The 22,313-nt window shown below is 41.4% G+C and overlaps 2 protein-coding genes across 2 annotated transcripts in view; both read right to left on the bottom strand.

The window, feature by feature from the left end:
- Positions 1–205: 205 nt before the first annotated feature.
- cth1 (cysteine three histidine 1) lies at positions 206–3,086 on the bottom strand. The gene is made up of 4 exons (XM_053415956.1): positions 3,071–3,086; positions 1,532–1,662; positions 734–1,228; positions 206–634 (listed from the first exon to the last, which is right to left on the bottom strand). Exons 1-4 carry the CDS (start codon positions 3,084–3,086, stop codon positions 206–208), a joined length of 1,071 nt encoding a protein of 356 aa, XP_053271931.1.
- A 591-nt stretch (positions 3,087–3,677) lies between these two features.
- The window catches only part of mta2 (metastasis associated 1 family, member 2), a 32,801-nt gene continuing 14,165 nt past the window's right edge, over positions 3,678–22,313 (bottom strand). Inside the window, exons 3-18 of the mRNA XM_053416309.1 lie at positions 18,675–18,768; positions 12,774–12,894; positions 12,417–12,480; positions 12,168–12,285; positions 11,918–12,020; positions 11,032–11,131; positions 9,948–10,136; positions 9,700–9,774; positions 9,535–9,593; positions 9,342–9,442; positions 8,685–8,824; positions 8,338–8,566; positions 8,140–8,229; positions 7,910–8,028; positions 7,466–7,608; positions 3,678–6,500 (exon numbers count right to left, since the gene is read on the bottom strand). Coding sequence (XP_053272284.1) covers positions 6,347–6,500; positions 7,466–7,608; positions 7,910–8,028; positions 8,140–8,229; positions 8,338–8,566; positions 8,685–8,824; positions 9,342–9,442; positions 9,535–9,593; positions 9,700–9,774; positions 9,948–10,136; positions 11,032–11,131; positions 11,918–12,020; positions 12,168–12,285; positions 12,417–12,480; positions 12,774–12,894; positions 18,675–18,768 — 1,899 coding nt within the window. The 3' untranslated portion in view covers positions 3,678–6,346. The remainder of the gene's footprint in view (positions 6,501–7,465; positions 7,609–7,909; positions 8,029–8,139; positions 8,230–8,337; positions 8,567–8,684; positions 8,825–9,341; positions 9,443–9,534; positions 9,594–9,699; positions 9,775–9,947; positions 10,137–11,031; positions 11,132–11,917; positions 12,021–12,167; positions 12,286–12,416; positions 12,481–12,773; positions 12,895–18,674; positions 18,769–22,313) is intronic.

The following is a 22,313-nucleotide window of genomic DNA, read 5'->3' as shown; positions in this document are numbered from 1 at the left end:
CTGAAACAGGAGGTCAGGAACTATTCCATACCTCTGATCTACTACTAAACAGCTCAAGGCCTGCTTGACCTGCTAACATACACTCAAGTCAAACGCCCACAACTTAAGAAATTGCCCATGGAACAAGGGATAAAAAAAATAAAGATTAAAAATATTTCATTGAGCTGGGGAGTGCGGGGCTGATGCGGATTCCAACCACCACCACCTAAACGGCCCTGTTGTCCCATATCTGCTGGGCCTTGCTAGTCTCCAGCTGCTGCAGGTGAAGAGCCAATGGCAGCAGCAGGTCACTCAGGTGCTGGCTGGAGAAGGTGAAGGCATTGTGGGCTATGGCCTCTGCAGGCGGGGTGGTGAGAGGAGAGGTTGATGGAGGAGACGAGGTGCTTGAAGAGTTTGGGGTGGAACTAAAAAAAGAGGGGGAAGGTAAACCTGAGCTGCAAACAGATGGATTGGTGTATAGGGATCCTCCTGGACTCTGGTCCAAGGTTTTGGTCTTGTTGGGGAGGCCGTGCTGGAAGCGGCAGCGTGTACCATACAAGCAGAAACCGAAGGAGCTGAAGGTACGGCACAGAGCTCCTCGAGGCTTCCACTCCTTGGTCTGTGGTTGGAGTTTGGGGCTGAGAGCAGAGGGAGTCTTCACAAAAACATCAGGAGTCTTGACAAAAACATCAAGAGTCTTCATAAAAATATCAGGAGTCTTCAGACAATCAGGAGTCTTCAGGCCACTGCTGACATCACCAGCCTGTTCTCCCTCAATGTGCAGGAAGTTACAGCGAGTGCCGAAGGGACAGATGCCAAAGGAGCAGAAGGTGCGGCATGGGATGTTCCTGCGGCGGCGTAGGACAGGGCGCTGCTCAGTGGAGTTGTGGACAAACAGACAGCGGCTGCCATAGTAGCAGTAGCCAGTCGTGTGGTAGCTGCGACATAATTCAGTCTTGTACTTCGGGTGGCGGAAGGGAACGTGGAGCTCGGGGAGGCCGTGGGCAAACTGGCAGCGCTCGGCGTACTTGCAGGAGCCAGTAGTGGAGTAGCTGGTGCAGAGCTCTGTCTTGTAGCGGGTGGAGCAGACCCAGGGGATGGGGGAAGTGGAGGCACACTCGACCAGCGGAAGCAGGGCCTTGGCCAGGGAGAGGCCTGCTTCGTCCCCATCCAAGTCCTCACTGGCAAGCAGGTTGTCCACCAGCACCTCATCTTGGCAGGTGGGCAGGAACAGGTCATCACTACTGGTCTGAGGAGGAACAGATACAAGTTTTAGTTTGGGCCAGGCCTTGTATCAAGATCATCATTTGAGCCACATAGAACATTCAGTGCACAAGCAAATTCCAGGAACACATCATTTATAAATAATTGTTTAGCCTTCATCCACAGCTTATTCAGTACAGTATCCAACTTTAAATGTACACATTTTGGGGGTTTTAACATCCATTATGTGGTAACACTTGCTAAATCGAAAAAAAATGTAAATCTACCAATTAGTTCAAAGTTAGAGTAACCCATGTCAGCCTCCCTTGTGCAGAGCACCTTCACTCACAGTAAACAGGTATGAGCATTTTGAACCAGCAGTGGCTGAAGGACTTGCTGCAGGTCTGCGGGATTTACCTCGAGCATGGCTGCAGACAGGTGGGAGTAGCTTGCGGCGGTTGAGAGTCTGGGGGACCGGTCCTGAGTACAGAGGCAGCCGCTGAGTGTCAGTCACCGTGCGTGTGTTGGGGGATAGATGGCGCTTCTTATCCTCCGCTCTGCTCCAGACTCTTCAGCGGTGTGTCTCCGGCTCCGCTCGGCTTTTAAACCCGGCCCCGGCTCCCGCGCTCCGCTCCCAACGAGCATCAGGTGTGCGCGAGGTGACGTCGGAGGGGCGGGCGGTGTCCGGCGACCAATCACGTGCGTGAGTGACAAGTGATAAGTATCAGTTATTAAGGATGAATTCAGGTAATCTGGGAAAACAGGATTATTCTCTGCTTTAACAAAACGTAGTCTAGACTTTTAGTGTAGACTATAGTCCCCAATATGGAATTGCATGACGGGGTAGGATTCTGACAAGATGATTGTTAAAGGGAGAGTTCACCCCGAAATTGAAATACATTAATTATCTTCTCACCACTATTCCGATGGAGGGGTGGGTGAAGTGTTTGAGTGAACTTTAGGAGTCTCAGGGGTAAACAGCTGCAGACAATTCCAATACAACTTAAGGAAATATAACCATTTATTCAAATCTAAAATAAAGTGTTTTAGTTCTTTATTCTTACTCTTTTTCATTTACATTCAAATCTGATTGATAATGTGTGACAACAAGTTTTGGGTAATCTGTTAGAGTCATTTAAATTCTCTAAATGGGGTGAATATGAATTTAGTGTGCACTGAACTTCTGGGGTTTCATACTTCATACTACTGGACTGCTTGGATTTAGGCTAAGTATATTCTTTAAAGTATTTTCTTCGAATACGCTTCTCTGCTAGAATACTATTGTATCTGCTGTCTAAGATTAACTAGATTGCTAGTTTGCACTCTTTTTGTCTTACACCTTTAATAGAATGTTTTTAATTAATTTACAGTTTCTTTACTAAGGATAGGGTTCTTTATGAAATACATTTTGTGTCAATATGAAAATAATAACATTTCTATGAATCCTATCCATTTTCTATTCAACTTTATTCTTTTAGCGTAATGTTTTTAAAAATGGACAATATTGAGCTTAACATGCATACAGAAAGGTGATTTAGGCTATTTCTTTAGAGACTAATACAAGTGTCCCATATTACCAAATGCAGGAACAAAGTACACAAAATAATGTGCCATGTCTCCTCTGAGTATGATGTCTCTATTCTTCATTCTGGTTTGGTTAGAAAACATTTGAATGATTACAGAAAGGTATGATATGTTGATCAAATGAGTAAATTAGAAATCAAAATAAGTTGCAGTCAAAATTGCACATTACCCAAATTCCCCCTATAGGCTTATAAGTAACTTCTTTATCCAATTATCATTTATTTATTTACCTAATATGTTTTCTTGTATAATGTTTGTTGTAATATTTTTTTTTATCAGAACTGTTAGGGGAAAAAATATATACCTGCCTTGCTGTTCATGTTAGTGTTAATCTTTTTTAATGAAAGTGTTTGTTTATGTCCATGCTGTCAGCAGTTTTAACCCAGTTCTTCAAATGTGATATGACATTTGATTCAATATTTGTATTTGATATAAGGAAACTAAGAAAAACAAAATGGGTTTTAGTTGTTTTCTCCACTGTCATAGATGAACAACACGACAGCTCCAGGTAGTGAGGCCCAAATACCTCGGCCGTCCCCTAGTGGTTGTCTTCAGTATAGTATATATCACAGACATCTGGAAATTAACCTCAGTCAAATATTTACAATAAACTTATTTATTAATTAAAAGCCCTTAATGTACTCTAATATACAAATAGACAGGTCTTTCATTTAGTTAATTAAGTGATGACTGCAGTCAAGAATACTTAGGTTTGTCATTGATTTCTAGTAGAAAAAACAAAACACATCAAATTTATTAGTATTGTGTCAGTATTTACCATATTGACACAGATTAAAAAGGACACACACTAAAGAAGTAGTGCACGTTGACACCCATCTCTGTTAAACTAGGGTTTCCTTACAGCAGCAGCTGATGAACCATTAACACTCAGTCAAGAAGCAGCCGTCATGTGACCACAAAGAAAAAAAAAATCTTTATTTCTTTTCTTATCAAGATACATTAAAGGATACAGAGACATTGGAATAAAAAACACTTGAGAAAAACTTTTAATTTTAACATGTTTGTCTCTCCGCCATACAAAAATCCACACCCTGTCCCTTTTGAATGTTGCCCTAGGTTCAAATGACCAGCCCCCACCCCCCACCCAATGAAGGAGAGCAATGTTTCACATGTACAGTAGCCAATTAGAGCCATCTCCACAATAATTGAGAAATACACATTTTAGCTGTAAAAAAAGTTTCAAATATGCCAGTTTTCAACTTTTCTTTACAATGATTAGTATTTGCTACAGAGTCAACACTTCAGTTCTTTTTTTGGGGGGAGAAATATTACAAAGCCCACATTGGGACCAGACTTGCTTATAAAACCAGAGTAGCCCCTCGCTGTTTTGAGGCTAAGGAACCCAAAGGAGTTATAATTATCCAATTAACATCTTACTTTTAGTATTTACCCTTTCATAATGGTACAGACAGGGGGAACTAAAACAAACAAAGCAAATTAAAGCACAAGTTGACAGCTTCTTTCATCATCATACCCAATCACAATCAGAAACATCACTTCTGCTTCGCATCATCAAACATTTACAGAAGATTAAGGCCATGGGGGAAAACAAATTCTGAATCAATTAATTAATATCTGGAGAAAAAGTACGCATTCAATCTCAGACTCACTCTGCTTTTTTTTTAAATAATTTTTTAAGAACAAATTTTTGGCCCTAATTGTCTTCCAAACATTTACATATTGCGCTTTATTAACAGACTTTCATCAACTGGTCAGTAACATAACTGCGACGGTTTCATTCAAACCAATTAAAACACTACATTTTCAGAAATGCTGTGGCTAAAGTCCAACATTAGCTCAGGGTGAGAACATCAACCTTTTTCCAACATTATGGCTTCACTTTGGACTCAAACATAGTACCTCAAAGCCAAACGTGTTCTCTCAGCATCGCAGGTCACACAGTAACTCGTGCAAATTCAAGGTAACCACAATCATCTGAATGTCATTAAACACACCACGCTTCACTCCTACAGACGAGGATTCCAGACTGGCTGTTCAGACTCCTCAGGGTGAGGCGAAGAGAACAGGAGTCAGGGTACTTCTCTCTCCAAACTGTCTAAAAGTGGCTCCAAAGGCCTGGCAATCGAGTGACAGGAGATGTTCACCTTCTTTCAAAATGACCACTGTGATGCCTTGTGAAGGGTCACACAAGTATGGAAGATTATTAGCCACAAAACTATCAAGTGAGCACCAAACAAATTTGAGCCAGGATTAACATCAGGCTCTACAAACAGTAGAAAAACCACATTGGTAAAATCACGACTCAGTAAAATAAAAAGTAAATCACAACAACCACCACAGTTTGTGCATTCTCATTCCACTGGCTCTAATTTTCCACCTGTCGGTTTAGATGCTTCATGTCATCACTGGTTAACATTGACAGGAAGTGTGGCTGTTAGGACCATCTGTTGAAATAACCTGATCGATAACTTGATCAGCGGTAAAATCAATTAGCAGAATCATCGATAATGAAAATGACGGCGAGTTGCAGTCCTGACACTGGCACTACTTCCACAACACTGTCTGAGTGGAGCTTCAAGCTTTGAGCAAAGAAGCTCCTGCTGTTAAAATACTGTCACTATCTCCTGCCAACTCATAACATGTAATAGACTCTACATTCTGTCCTCACTTTCTCTACAGCTGTGTTCTGTACACACACGTGCCACTACAAACTCTCAAACCTAGACTTTCACACTTCTCAACTTGTTTTGTGCCCACTCAATATTTTTGACACCGAAGGACTTGCAGGTGGGATGAACCAGTGGGGTGAGGCCGGAGCTGTTTGAACACCAGCAACAGGCTCCTGACGGATGATGGGAAGAGCTGATGAGTTACAGGCTCATTAAAAACTTAAATGTTAGCAGATGGATCGAACGCAGAAGTCTGCTCTGTCAACCTGACAAAAGAGCCTGAGCACAGCCTACGACTGGCAGTTGTCAGTTCATACGAGTGAAATCTACAACTAAGATCAGATTCGATCTCCTGCCTGTTACAGCTGTCCCACACTGAGTCTCCCATTGACATCCTCCCACACATTCTCCTCACACACAGTGGGCACACACCCCTTCAATGATGCATATATTTACACAAAGATAGCAACATGGGAGGAAAAACAGTGTGCTTCATCACCATTGTCGAGAAATATGATTTAAATTACACATTAAAAAAAACAGGCGGCATTTAAAAGCGGAGAAAAGTAATTCATCAGGATTTGGAATAAAATACTACAAAGCCCAAGGTATTGAGTGAGTTCTAGTGAGGGGATGTGTGTCCATTTGTTTATTATGATGGAAATGTACAGTCACGTAAGCGCTTGTGTGTTTGTGTGTGTGTGTGTGTTTGTGTATATGTGTGTCTGTGTGTCACATCAACTTTTGGGAAGTAACAGAGGACTACAGAAAAATGACACTGAAAAGAGGGAAAATAAAAAAACTACTGGTATGGCGTACTGTGCTGCCTGTCTTGACAGCCTGAGCACAGACCCTCCCCAACTCCCTCCCTCCCTCCCTCCCGACCCCTGTGTCCTGTTAAAAGACCCCTGCCCCTTCCATCATCCCCTTCAGTCCTCCAGGACAATGGGTTCGCTGGTGCTGGAGGGGAGCAGGGGCATGGCCAGGGAACGAGGGGGTGGCGGCAGCTTGATCCGGACCAGCAGATGAGGTTTTCTTGCTGCCCGACGCATCTCTGACTGGGTCAGATGTTTCCTCAGAGCCCTGGGTGAAAGAAACCAGCAGGAGAACACATCATGGTCTATACATGAAAGTTGGATACATGGGGAGGTAGTTCAAAAGTTGGTGGGAGCCTCCACTGGTGTGTAGACATTTATTATCTTCTGGTTTCCGTTGCTTCTGTCCAGACCCTAGTGCTTATTATTTGGGTGTGCATGCGTTCATATACTTTGTGTACATTAAATAACCAATTACCGTGGCACAGTAGTAGAACAGCATGTCTATGCTTAAGTGAACTCAAGAAGCAGCATACTTATTTTGGATCATTCGTTTTTCATGAAACAAACTGTTTGCATGATGGTTGACCTGCTGTTGTTGCTGTTACATGTTATGACCCAATTGCTTGTCTTTCTCGGCCTGCTGGAATAATTATTAGTGATGTCACTGTGATCACTGATGTCTGTAATTTATGTTGATGCGTAAAGTGTTATCGTTACTGATGGATGATAATGGACATAGCTAAAGAAAAGTAGAACAAAAGTTGGAATAGACCAGATTTTCCAGCTCTTAAAACATTCTGGACAAATCAGACAAATTTCAAACAACTTATTTCTTAGTGAGTCAGGTTAGATGTTTCCTCTGCTTCCAGTCTGAATGCTAAAAAAAGCTAAACAAACTAAATGTCTGCTGGCTGTGCAGAGATGGGTGGCAAAGCCTAATTCATGCTTCTGCGTCAAAGCTACACTGCAGGCACGCAGGCAGTTAACGTGAATGTGAGTCTTGCTGTTTCGTGACATTGAGTTTCTACGCTGGTGTCTTCCTGTTTCTGGTCAACTTATTTACAATTTCTCTGGTGTCTGTTTGCTCGTTCCAGAGTAAAAGGTGGTGGTCTATATCACATCAAACTACAACAATTGAATTCAGTGTCACCGATGCAAACACAGTCAGTGTATATAGACTGATGGCAGGTGCAGCGCAGTTTATGCTACCGCCAGAGACAGCAAATGTACCTAGTGTCCTTTGTAGCCACAAACACCACAGGGTTGGGAGCTTCGCCCTGGCTGACCTTCTGCCGCTTGATGACCGACTGGGAGGTGGTCCTCATACCTGACGTATACGGCCTCCCATTGGCTGGGTAGGGCACTCCTGTAGCCTGTGAACCAATGAAACACAAGAATAATTAATCACTTCTGTTGTTCATTTGAGCAACAAACAGCAAGTAAGTAAAGATACTTAAGTGAAAATGACAAAAGATAGGCTGAGGAAGATGTTAGAATGATATGGCCAGGTTTAAACACATTAAATTGCAGAGGAAAATGTGCAGTTGAATGTTGCAGTTGAATGTTGAAGTTGAATGTCAACAGTCACAGTTAAGTTGTTGTTAGGGTGTTCTACTGTAGCACATCATATCTAAAGATAAGCCACCCATGCTGGGGTCTATGAGAAATACTGACGCTGTCAAAGCCCCTCTTTCCCAGGAGGCTTTGGCCCACTCTAGGCTGGCTGGCCTGGTTCCTGTTGATGGGTGTCGGGGGTCCTCTGGATGCCTTCAGTTTCAGAGGAGCCGAGATAGCTACAGAGACACAAAAACAATTAATCAGACTAGAGGACAGTTAAGGCAGGAGCAGCTGTTTCGATTTAAAGGGTAGCAGAAAGGAGTGGTGGTCTCATGACGTGGGCTTACCTAAATCCTTCACTATAGTGGCCAGTGACGGTCGAGGCACCACCTTGGTCTTTAGAGGTGTTTTTGTGGCTTTGGGTAGCCTGATCATACCTGAACAAACACACATGTCCAGTCACTCACTGACCTACAGTACATTTAGACTTGGAATTAACTAAAGACATTGCATCAGGAAACAAGTGAGAATCTGTGTGCACATACACTCGGCCTTGACCGCGTTGGAGTTGATGGAGGCGTAGGGTCGCCGTGCAGCACGGCGAGGCTGCAAGATGTCCTCACACACCCGCCGAGCGATGCGGGTCAGCTTGGTGGTCTGCAGGATGAACGTCTGGCGGTTTTTAGCCAGCAGCTTAGCTCGACCCTCATTGCGGGTGAACGGTGACAGGCCCTGGACCTCCTGGCGTGTCATGTGACCACGGGGGCCTGACTCCTGGACAGAGAAGGAGAAGAGAGCGACCAATAGGCATTCAGAGTGCATAGTTTATTTTTTTTAATGTTTTTAACCAATATCAAACATCTAAGGTCAGATCTGAAAAAAAGAGACTTACAGAGCCACCCCTGGCAGCGCCCTCTAGCTGTGTTGGGGTCTTCAGGCCCCCATACTTCTTCCAGTAGATCCAGCAGGAGGCGCATAGTCTGCACTGCATGTTGGGAGGCCCCCAAGCATACCACTGAGCAGACTGGGCCGCTGGGTTAGAGACAGGGCAGTTTTAGTTAGGGGGGCATCTCTAGATGTAGTAACTAAGTATTTTTTTAAGTTGCGCTGGTTTATAGATGGAGTGGGCAAAAATAAGTCTGCAACTTCATTGTGTGGAACTCCAACCGTCTTATTCCAACACTGTACACTTGGAACTAAGGCGATTTAAAAAAACACCCAATGATTGTACTTTAAACACCATGTCCGTGTACTGTTGATTTTGAAATGTACTTGTCTGCATTAGTTATACCAGGATGTGAACATTCATTTTGTCTGATCAAAACTTGGACTCAAAGCACAAATCTTTAACAACTGACAATAAAAGTTTAGCAGTACAGCGATATGATTTATTGTGTGTCGCTACAAAATAAATAGAATGAACAATATTTTCAAAGTAAAATCTAATAATTGTTTTCTTCTATTAAGAGGAAATTGATAAGTGTTGTTCTAGAATAAGTATTTTATTTTTTTAATTTTATTTCAGATCTCTCATCCTGTGTGTACTTACTGTGGCAGCTCTCACAGCTGAGTCCTTTCTGAAAGCCAGTGGCCCCGTTCATACCAGGCTTGCTTCCAGGAGCCATGATCTGGTTGGGGTTGGGTTTGGTGCTGGTTAAGAAATGGGGAGGACAGAAGGTTATTTTGACAGCAGTTTTAAGTCAAGGTAGATGTTTGGTGTAGCAGTTGACAGTAATACTCACTAGGTGGGGATGTACACCTGCTTCAGCTTGCTATCTGCCTCTGCTGCCTTTAGTCGTTTCTGATTGAGAGACAACATTTGGGGTTTTTGAGGAGCTTGAGAGAGATATTTTAAAAACCAAATCAAACAGTGATACTTGGTATTTTAAGGATGGGTGAGGGCCTACCTGTTGGATGTAGCGGTCCGTAGTCTTCCACATGTAATAGAACTGGACCACACTGGCTAGAGACTTCCAGGGTAACTGAGGAATAAAAACATCTATTGAGCTCAAGTTGTACATAAAGAATGTGTACAATACAACTCAATTAAGTTCACATTGCTGACGTTTACAGGATTTATTAGCACTATTTAAGTGCTACACCATAGAAGTTTCCACATCTATGGTGTAAGAGACATTAGAGTGGGAGAGCTTACAAAGTCCTGACGAATGTCGTTGAAGTCTTTCCCGTATTTCTCCAGAGCCTCCTCAAACAACATGGCCTCTGAGGCGCTCCATTCCTCCATCTCATCACGGCAGAGCACTGGACCTCCCTGAGGGACGAGGGTGGACATGGCTTTGGCCAGGTCATAGCTGTTCTTCTGCAGCGTGTCCATTGCATGGAACTAAGAACAGAGAAAGGTCATAGACAACATATGAGCTTTAGCATCCAAGACATTATTTCTCATGTATGAAACGGCGACTTTGATGTGGCCCATTGAGATAACATGTGAACCAACAGTCACTCAACAGCCAATTACAACTGCTGTTCTGGCTCTGATACAATCCTGATTTTATTAATACAATGTAATGACAAAATCACCAGACATATAAGTGGCAGGCGACGGCAGTGCTGGGATTTCAGCTGGATTTACATGTAAAATGATCAGTGAGAGAGAAAAGTGTGAGCGCTCCATGTAACCCATCACCAATTAAGATGCATTACTGCAGTGAGCCAGTACAGACTCTCGGACAAACACTTCAGCGACAAACAACGTTTCTAGTTAGCTTTTTTCTTGACTGTCAAATACACAGACCTAAACAAAACTGTCAGAAATAACCACCTGTCAATATACAGTATACTTCACCATGCAGGATAACATATTACGATTATAAATATGATTGAAGATTTTGCGGTATTCATTATTTAGGAGGTGAAAAAAAACAATATGAGAAAATTACTATTAATCAAATTCTATGCATCCAATTAAGAGAGAATGGACCTGGGGCTTTTGGGCGATCTGGGGCACAGGAACAACCCTGCTGTTCCTGTTTTTTTATCCAGCCTTTATTTGTATAATTTTACACGATGTACAAATGTTGTCAATTAACTAGTTTTGACTCTGTTATTTTATGGACTTTCTTGTTGTTAACTTTACAGAAAGGACACAAGATATGGGTCACAGGAATTTCAAATAAAACGTAACAAACGATGAATAGGATGTTTTTCCTGTCGCCTATTCCTGCTGTATAAATAAATAATATTATTATTATTTTTAAATACTTTCAATAGGGTCTCACCAGTGTGATGTCTCTGGAGGCTGCTGCTGCACTCATATGGAGGCTGGGCTGGCGGATGGAGCTGCTGCAGTCCAGGGCCCGAGCAAACGTCCCCACAGCTCTGAAACAAAGAAATACTGGTTATAATCACTGATCTGTCTTCACTACAATTGGAACAGGGAAAGACCACTACTGTTTCAACAGTTATGTGTATACTGCTGAATGTTGAGTAAAAGATCACTAGCCGGGGTGGAACAAATGGTGGACAGCTGGGTGACCCCTTCCAAAATTTACACTATAGATTTTATTTATACAAACGTGATGCACCATACTATCAAGCACTGTCTGTTATACATATTTTAATGCATTTTTTGTAAATGGTCTGTATTTATAAAGCACTTTAATAGTCTAGATGAAAACTCAAAGCACATTAGAGTCCAGTTTTGACACACACACACACACGCACGCACGCACGCACGCACGCACGCACGCACGCACGCACGCACGCACGCACGCACGCACGCACGCACGCACACGCACGCACGCACGCACGCATCAGTCATATACTGTTGGCACAGCAGTCAGGGATACATTGGGGTTCAGTCCCAGGACACTTCGGAATGGGAGAGACGGGGATCAAACCCGCTCTACCTCCTGATCCTCCGAAATGCTTATATACCCAAAAACTCATGTGTGAAATAATAAAACATGTTTAAATCTGAGGTTATCCTCCCATAAATGATGTTGCATGTTATTAACTGTGAAATGTTTATATTTTGAGTTTTAGATATCTTGGATTTTTTTCAAGTAATCTGCCGTGGTGATGGAAGACTCATACATTGTCATGGCAACAGGATCTAGACATGAAGATGCAGCAACTGGGTGACAGATCGCAAGGGAGCATTACCTTGCCACCACCAGAAACTGGTCGATCTGGGGGTCTTTGAGCTGGTTGTTGGGGTCCCACACCTTGGTCTCCAGCTTCTCCTGCATCCGGTTATCGGATTCACCTGAAAGAGGAGGAACTTGTTTCAACATTATCTACTGGACACTCAGGAAAATCCACTCTGTACCGTTTATGGTCCCATTAGTCTTTTTATGGGTGTAAGTATTGACTGAATTCAGGAAACATTTGTCTGCTTTCATTCTCCACCCACCCTCAGCGAGCTTGTCAGGGATCTCTGCCTGGTACTTGGAGCCCACACGGATCTCGCCCTGATCTGCCAACAGAGTCTTCTGGAGAGGGTCGAACACCAACGAGTAGAAGAAACAATCCTGCACAGAAATTACAACATTTTACAGCTGCGTGCCAAACAATGGTGTTCTTCCAGTTTTTCCACAGTGTCTTTGTATTTGTATTGTGGCAGGACAAACTAAGAATAAGTTTGTGACGGATGTTTTCTTACCTCCTTCTCCAGGTAGCCAACCAAAACATCTGTTTCATTGAGGAGGGTGACATTACATTTCCCTCTGAGGAGACAGTGAGGAGACATTCAGAAACCAGGATGTCCGATGACAATGATGAAAAGACTTTCCACAAAAACTAGGTTTAATAAATTATATTTAATTCTACAATATTGCAGCCAGTATAGATAAATGCACTTCATTTTATTGACTTAAAAAGGAGGGACAACTCTTCCTAGAAAGGAAATAGGATGACCTAAGCTGGGACACAACTTATCAATGTCATAACGGCTGTGCATTGTAGGTGTCAGGGTTGAGAACAAAGTGCAGCAATGTCAGAGGCTCCTGTGAACACATACCGTATGTGGGTAGCAGGTAGAGATTCAAACTGTCGAGACAAGAAGAGCTCTCTGTGCTTGAGTTGGTGTTTCTGTTGTTCTGTTGACAGCACTGGCTGCTTCGACTCCTCTTCAAATTCTCCTACAAAGACAAACATCATCGCATGACGTTACACAAAGCCATCATACATATAATCTAATTCACAGGAAATGTCCTGTAGGCTTAAATCTAAAACTGGTTTTCTTCGCGTGCCAGGTAGACAGGAAAATATATTAAGATTAATGATGCTCAAAATGTATTTGGTGGTTTTGACACAATCTGCTCATATAGTGGCCATGGGACGTGAAGCAGCTTCTTAGTTCAACTCCAGCAGGTTTACAAAAACTTTCTGAACAGATCATTGGTCAGAGTAATCTGGAGTTATCCACCAGTTGTGAAAGGGTCAAAACCTCTTTCTTCAGCATATTTAATTATTGTAACATGTGAACATTTCAGATATTGCCCCTGTACAGAATCATAATTTATTATGTATATTTACAAAGTAACCACAATGAAAGACTCAATGTTTCTTTACGGAAGAGAGGATCAATTCCCCACAGATCAATACGATTATGGGGATGAAAAAATATATTTATAATAATATGACATAGGGATTTTTCCCATAAAAAGATCAAAACAACAGTAACAAATATATCCTGGTAATACATATACTGTAGTCTGCGTCCTTTTTATTTCTTAAGTACCATATAGATCGATTGTTGTTCCAAAACATAAAAAATAAAAAGACTGTTTAAAACATGGCTGCAGTTACATGGGGGATTTGTATTTCTTCATTACGAAATACAAAGGCAGTTTATGAAGATACAGTTGGTTAAAGTTAAAAAGGTCGTCAATTCATCAGAGAGAATATTGGGCCTATGAGCTCTCTGGTGTGAATTCTTGAATTAAAAAAAGAAATTAGTTTTTGTGCACTTCAACTGTTCCTTCCACCACAATGCAACGCCACCCACGCGATTATTAATGGTCTTACAGTGATATAATGCTACTCTCACACTAATTAAGGCATGAAGAAACATGAAATAATTTAAGCCACAGGCACCTATCTGTGTGTAAGCGTGTGCTTGTGCGTGTGCGTATGCGTGTGTGTGTGTGTGTGTGTGTGTGTGTGTGTGGCCTCTAGATTCTACATTCCCAATTTCAGGCGGGTAATTTGTTGCAAGCTGGAGGGGAGGGACTATATCACTCCATCTCTGTGGACTCCGCCCCTGCACTCAGCCACAGGAAACCCTGTCAATGAGGGCAAGGAGGGAGAGAGAGAGAGAGAGAGAGAGAGAGAGAGAGAGATAGTGAGAGAGAGAGAGAGGGACTGTAACTTTAGCCACACCCCTTTTCTGTTAACCTCTCAACTCCCCTCCCCCCCTCCTCCTGTCCGGCTAGTCCCTGCCAGACAAAGTAGGAAACCCTGTGTACCAAACCTGAGGCGCCCATCCCCCCTCCCCCCAACATGTATCCCCAACACAAACACGCACACAAACACCACATGCACACACGATCGTATTGACTTAAGCGCACACAGTATAACAGTAAGACACTCCTACACAGACACACACTCTTTATTTGCTCTGACAAAGACGCAAGGCAAGTCAGAATTAGCCCGTTCCGTGGCCCTCAGGGACAGATCAAGGGCCTTTTGTTCTGCACAAAGAATTATTGCGAGTGTAGAAGGAGGAAGAAGAGGAGGGGAGCAGAGATGAGAAACCGCGAGGAAGATAAAGCAAGGTTTATTACAAATGAGCAGCAGCAGAGAGAAGGGGCCTCTTCACCTCCTCATCACTCGCACAGGATCATTACGATCTAAGCCAGACCTGAGAACTGTTTCATGAAGCAAGACTGCAATGTAGGACCGGGTTTACTTCTGGCTTAAATCAGACTACTTTCATAGCAAGGTATAAGTAAAGTATAAATTAGCATGAAAACCTCTCCCTCCAGAATAGCCTGGTCTAGCTCATGTCCACCTGACGTTACAGTCAAGCTAGCAAACTGACAGTTTTCTCCCAAGTGCTTCCCAGCAGGCCCAAAGTATGATGTAAAATAGAAGTGCATATTCAAACTGCTCCAAATAAGAAAATACATGATCACCCTAATATAGAGCTCAGACCTTAATCAGTCTCCAGTTTTACTTTCAGCAGATGTTTTGTGCTTCCTACAGTGCTCAGCAAGTGTCTTATTTGTGCACCGGAAAAATCCGGCTCTCAAAGGAATTATTTACATGCATGGATTATTACAAAGTTTGCACTCGCAAATTACTTAATCTGGCTCACGAATCAATGGAATGTTACACAATATTGAGACATTGTGTAACAATAGATGTTCAAAGATGACAATCATTTAAAATCCTAGTAGTATAATCCTGAAAATATGCTTGTATATTAATACGAAAAACTGCACTGAATTCAAACGGTACATGTTAATTAGCTTGTCGGTGGTCTGATGACTACATTATTCCACAAATATACCAGATCCATTAGAATGAAGGTTTTAGAGGAACCAAATCACTGACTAATATGAGGAAGGATTTAAAAACTCTCAAGAGTTATCATGGAGAAGCTATTTAAAATTCTTCTTCATGATTGAAATGTAACAGATGAAATTACACCATTCACATTACTAATCTAACAGGAATGTGAGTTGGCATGTATTCATTGTAGCATCCTGCCAGCTAGTTGAAATGTACTTTGACCCAAGTCGAACCAGCTTTTGTGTCTGATGACCGCCTCTTTGGCTGTTAGCCACCAGCATGTATTTATTGGCATATTCATTGAAAGCTATAAACTATAGCAGTGGACATAGCCCAAGTCATTTTGAAAATTCTTAAATTTAAATTTCTGATATGTTAGGGGTTCAGTAGTTGAAGTCCACAAAAAACAATAAAATCTAAATCAACTGCTTAATATTTTTAAAACAATATCAATCATATTACTCATATTTTAGCCACATTCCATTGGCTCCCTGGGTTTTTTTAGGTTTGATGTTGATATTGCTGATGGTAAAATTTAGGGTACCACATAGCTTGGCTCCCGATTAAATCGTAGAACTTCTGATCCGGTATGAACATTTGAATGGCGTGAGATCGTCCCTGTTACAGACACCAGCCGAAAAACATAAATGGAAAGAGCGCTTTGCAGTCAGGCCTCAGAACGAAAGACCTCTGGAATGACTTGTCATTGGAAGTTACACTGAGAGCCATTGCCATTTTTTTTAAGTTCCATCCTAAAATGCCAGGTTTGTTCATTTTACCTATTTTATTAATACTGGTTGCAGTAGATCATAACCTATTTCTTCCAGAAAGCCTTTCTTGTTTGCTTACTTGATCATTTTATCCAGACAGACACTGATAAAAGGACATCAAAACATACTTTTTCGAGAAAACCTTTCTAAAATATTATCTGGGATGTTTTGGTAATATGATTGATTTGCTGTTTGCCTAATGTAAAGCATTTTGTAGCATTGTTTTGAAGTGCTATATAAATAAAAATCTTATCTTCTTTTAATATTATGATTAAATATTACCCGCAATAGTCAGCACCAGAAACACTAGTTCATTAAACAAACGTATTTTTTTCAATGTACACTGATGGTTAACTGTCTCAAATGTTGGTAGCCACCCACTTCTAGCTGGTGCCCTGGCAGACAGAAGCCCCCATGCTAATGCCCGGATGTTGTAAAGGTGCTAACTGGGACAGATGACAACTGCTCACACCAGCAGAGTTTGGCAGTATCTTGATTGATATATTGAATTCAAACGTGGTTGTACGTAGGCTGTAAGAATGGAAAGCCGTATAACCAGAGCAATGCGTTTGTTTATGCTACTGCGCAAGGTAAAAAGACTGTTGGTTCTTACTTGATTAATGTTAGCCAAAAAAACGAATATGACATTTATACCCTCAGATCCCTTGATCTTGATTAAATTTTCTAAATCAATGATGACTGTTTTTTTTATTTTTAGATCAGTCAGTTGGTCCACATTTTCATTTAATCGTCCATTTTGTGTGTGTGCGTGTGGGTGTGTGTGTGTCTGTATGTAGATGTCTTTGTCTGAAGTACTGCAGCCCCAAGAGTAGGGAGGGGGTGTGGGCTGTGGTGTTGGGGTGGGGGTAATGAGTCAATGTGATCAGGCTTTCAGTAGTCTGCATGCCATTAGCACCACCCCACTACCTCCACCCTCCCACCTCCTTGGCTCTCTGATCACACACAAGACACAGAAAGGGCTCAAAGGCTGATCAGAGGAGAGCAGGGCACGAACAATGAAGTGAGACATTATGAGACGATATTATTGATGCAAAGGTTGGAAAGACTAAGAAAATAATAATTTATTTAAACATTATTGTTATCATTGTTATTGGTGGTGTATGCATGCGTGTTTGTGTGATAATTTTGAAACGTCCCTGACAGATTCCCAGGCATCAGTTAGGCTACATCCATACTAATATGTTTTAAAACCAAAATTATCTCTGTGTACATGAGTATTTTTGCTCCATATCAGTAATACTCCCCATTTATACCAACATGCATAGAGGAACGTAACATGAACATTCAGGTACACTGGGCATGTGTGTGCCAGTGTAAACAGAATGCAGTTCATCTACTTTGTTGTAGGATGCTTACTTAAGCTGGTTTCATACATGCACTAAGCTCCAGAGATGCTCCACACATTTTCCAGGGGGAGCTGTATGTGTGAATGCAAATGCCTTACTGGGAGCCTCCTGAATTTCTGCTGACTTTTTCCAGCAATCCCACTCATAGGAAATCCAAAGAAACTCCAGAGCTGATGTGAGAACACAGCAGGAGATCCTCCACAGGTTTTACCCCGAATGTGTTGATGTTACTTACACGTGACAAATGGAAAGAAAAGAAAAAAAAAAATCTCACGGTTGAAAAAGCGGCCCCCTCTCTGGCTCCCGATATTTGATATCATCCCCCCTCACTGATAATCTTTTAACTTTGATCGGGGCTCCAGACCAAGGTCACCCCTCTATATAAGGACTTCAAATAAAACTTTTATATATTTCAACCTTTTTCTTTGAACTGAACCAAGTGCTGTCTAGTCACTTCATCTGTGTCAAATCATCATAAAAAACTCGTTATCAACAAAACTGTAGTGCATCATCTCATGTTTTTACAAAAGTTGCTATCATTTAGCCTAAAATATGAAATGTTGCAGTGCAAAACACTGATTCTACAGTCTTGCTTCAGGGAACTTTGATTGACCAGATGAACAGCCCAGTGTGGACGGTGTCTTTTATTTACAGCGGCTCAAAGCTGCAACCAGCATCACCACAGGACAAGCATACAGCCCGTTAACATACAAATTATTATAAACGCAATTTAATATCTAAAAGTCCCTTTACTAAAAGATTGTACAAACTATCCTTTTTGCACTGAGCCTTCTTTGTTTCAGTTTATCGGCAGTTGGCAACCAACGTCGAGGTGTATTACCCCTTACTACTGTGGTCCTCTCCCTGTTCGAGAAATCAATTTAATATTATTAAAAAAAACTAAATCAATTTAAATGCAAAGCGATGGTCTTATGTTAACCCTGAAACAGGCCTTGGTAAATTTCAATCATAAAAGCTGAGGAGGTACTTTGAAGCTTTTATGTGAAACACAATGAGGAACAGGTTCATTAAAGGCAGTGAGCTATATCCTACCTCCTCGCAAGCTGTACAAAACAAGGGTAGATATGAGGTGAAATTGTTGTGAGTAGAATAAGAAGAACCAGATCCAGTATATGGTGGTAATGCACCTTGACGTTGGTTGCCACCCGCCAATAAACAGAAGGTTAGGAGGAGGCTTGTTGGCCACGGGGCAGTGGGCCGAGCAAAGAAGAAGAAGGAGGCATGAGCTCTGTGGTTGCTACTCACGTGCATTGCTGTCAGCCAGAGTGTTGAGGTTGCCAGAGATGTCTCGCCTCCTGAACAGACACACCACCTTTGCCTCCACATTTCCATTGGCTGTCTGTAAAAGGAGTCAGTGGTTAAAAGTTAGCAATGCAATGAATCACTGGTTTTACTACCATTGAAATGTACTGGGACAAAAGTCTGAGATTTTGAAGCAGCTACTCATTTCTCCAACTCCTCAGCCATGCTGGTGGATTCACTGCTAAGGACTTTTCAGGGGTCCTGGAGAGTTTATGAGGGGTCAGTTTCATTGACATTATGGGTCCAAAGTCAGTTTAGTTTTTCTTCAGTTCTGATACTTACCATTATATCATTTGAACCGGCCTTGATATATTGTAGTTAAAAACAAAGCAATATACCCTCCATGTCTACACCTACAACTCACTAAACTCAAATGTCCCCCCAAAAAAAAATCATCAAAACACTAGCTTATATGACTATTTAGTATTTTTAACTGCTCTACAGTTTGGGATTTATGTAGAACTTGTCTGCCAATTGGAGCCTTGGACAGATCTCTGTGGGATACGTCTCACAGGAAAGGTACCTACCCTGTGATCATGTTACAGAGTTTAAATGAAATAATAATAATAATAATATCTATTTATTCATATAGAACTTATCAAAACATGATTACAAAGTTCTTCACAGATCAATGAGACAAAACATAGAGAAAAAGACAGAATAATTTGAAGTAAGAACATTACAAAAAACCTGGGAAAGCAGTATGACATTTTTTATTTTTTTGAACATGCCAGGGGATCTCAAAGGGCTAATAGGGTTATACAGGGATAAGAGATCCGAAATATGTTGCAGAGTCAGCCCATGCAGTGCCTTATAGGTATTAAACAGTACCATATGATCAATTCTAAAATGTATTGGAAGCAAGTGTAAAGTTGCTAAAACCGGGTTGATATGTTCAAACCTGTTAACTCGAGTAAATAGCGTGGCAGCTAGATTCTGTCAAGCCTAAATTTGACCCTTCTGGAACTCCATACTTTAACTTGTAGTATGACTATTACAGGACACGTAGAACTTTCTATCTGTAAGATAGGACTTGATCCCAGATCGGAGCAGTACCTGATACACCCACCCAATTCCTTATTCTATCAAATAAGATGCAGTGGTCAATCGTATCAAAAGATGCAAATCGAGCAATACAGCCAGCATCATTGTTCCTTAAAAGGTCACTTACTGTAAGTAACTTTAGATAAAAGAGTCAACGTTTCAGAAATGGCATTTCCTTCGACAAGGGGCAAGGGGTAGCCACAATCTTTTAGGGATAAAAGGTAGTTTTGAGATGGGTCTATAACTTTCTAGTCACGTGATCGAGCGGTTTTGAAGAAACCCTGTAAATAGCTTAGTGGTAGTGAACTATTAACAAAAGATGGTAACATGGGCACAGAAAGAGGCATCATTCTGTTTATTTCTAGTAAGTGTATAGTCAAAATTACTATAAATGATTGCCCTTATGCTTAGTATCATGTTATATTTTTATTTCTGGGGCCACTAGAAAATAAATTTACATTTTAATTTTAAGAAATTTAGCATTTCTGCAAGGCTAAATATTTTCTTTTGTAGACTGAAGTTAAAGGTTCAGTGTGAAGAATTTAGTGATATCTAGTGGTTGCATGTTGCAGCTGTATACCCCTCACCTCATCCTCCCCTTCCAAACATGAAAGAGAACCTGTTGTACCCTTCACTTGTAATAAAAACTCATGCTGAAAAAAAAACATGGTGTACTCCGTAGAAGGACCTGCTCCCAATGTAAATTAATATAAAAGGGCCTATGTAAGGCAGGTAAAGAAAATATTTTTAATTAAATTTATAAGCGACTAGTTGTAAGTGTCTTTGGATAAAAGCGTCAGCTAGATGAAATGTAACGTTATGTCATTTCTGCCAATAGATCCCTTTCACCTAAATCGTACACACTAAACCTTAATTAAGATTCTGTTAGAGCTGTGACAACGGAAAGTCACACTGGTCATCGTCATTCGGGTTCCAGTTGATAGTACCCTGACACTTTGCTGATGCTGCTGACTGCTGTGATGTTCAGGTGTACACCTGAGTGAAGCCCGACACCCACACAGTGATAATTTGCTCCACTGACTGTGAAGAGAGCAGGAACACAAACACAAGCTCTATCACATCACTCAGATCATCTGTAAATATCACCAGAAACAACATTATGGGAACATTATATAGTTTCATTACAGACATCTATGTGAACCTTCAGATAAATATAAAGGAGAAAGATTCGACAGGGGGTTTGATGATCGCAGGACTAATGACTCCAAGTTTAGAAGTAGCCTGGACATCCTATCCTTTGTGATCCCAACGCAAGTGGCCAGTTCAGGTGTGAACACACCCACGAGTCATTGAGAAAGAATTTGAGATCCAATCCAATTATTCCATAGTCCCATTTATCAATGTGGATTCAGCTGACGTGATTTGACTCAGTACAATTTTACAATGAAGCCAAAGTATTTCGAACATCACTGTTTCCCATACATTGATTTGTTTGCGGCAACAATATTAAAACAGACTCCCATATATATATTTATATATACACTGTACATATGCAAGTCAGTGGGCTGCATGCAGCACATTGATATAGTCAGCCACTCCTGGCTTTGCTCTCTCTCTCCCTCCCCTCTTTCAAACTGCAGACACACATTACACTTACTGGCTAAAAACAACCTAATTTGGTCTTTGTGACCAAAAAGTATGTATGTGTGCATTTGCATATAGTGCATAGGAAGTGAGACCTTGTGACAAGCATTATTGGGGGAATTAGGACTGTCTACAGATAACCATATTTTGGTGAAAAATTATAGAAACTACCCCAATTGAAAAACAAACAATAGTTAAGCCTGAAAGCATGTGACATAACTGTTGAACCGTCTAATTGGTGTCTGGATTAAGTTATATTAACACTCTTTTGATAGCTACATGTTAGCTGGGGACTATTGTTGGTGGTAGTTATGTACAGGCAACTGATACTAAGCTAGGACTAAAAGTTTGTACTGCCATACTTACAGGTTTAGGTTCTGATTATACCAAGTAGCCTCCTTTTTTTATGAAACAGGGAACTGAACGTTGGCAAATACTGCAATTTAACTGACTAGCATCAATATTCCATAATATTCTGAATTGAATAGTTGCAATAAAGCCTCTCAAGTTAAACCCTCATCTTTAGGTAGAGGTAATTGTGCACATTTGATATGGATCCAAACCAAACATTTCCGGTATGGGCTTTTCGGTTCGTTATTCATATGTACCGAACTAATGCAGCGAGTTCACGCGAGGGACTTGTTTGTGTGCGTCTCAAATTCAGAGGGACAACATCAGCGAAGGACCGGATCTGCTCTAGGGTTTGAAGACCCTCCCTCAACATTTAAGTCTGATGTGTGGGAACACTTTAGTTTCACACTCACTATAATTACGACTTACAAAGACAATGGGATCGTACAAAAGCAGACATTGTGCAACTGCAATTGGAAATGTAGCAGGTAGCACATCAAACATGCCAACTCGTTTGAGATGGCACCACCAGAGCGATGTCCCACTAACATTGGAAATAAAAATCGCATTAGAAACGAGTTC

This window comes from Pleuronectes platessa, chromosome 23 (genome assembly GCF_947347685.1).
Source record: "Pleuronectes platessa chromosome 23, fPlePla1.1, whole genome shotgun sequence".
Taxonomy (NCBI): Eukaryota; Metazoa; Chordata; class Actinopteri; order Pleuronectiformes; family Pleuronectidae; genus Pleuronectes; species Pleuronectes platessa.
Note: the sequence above shows the minus strand (reverse complement) of the source record. Positions and strands in the feature narration are given on the sequence as shown.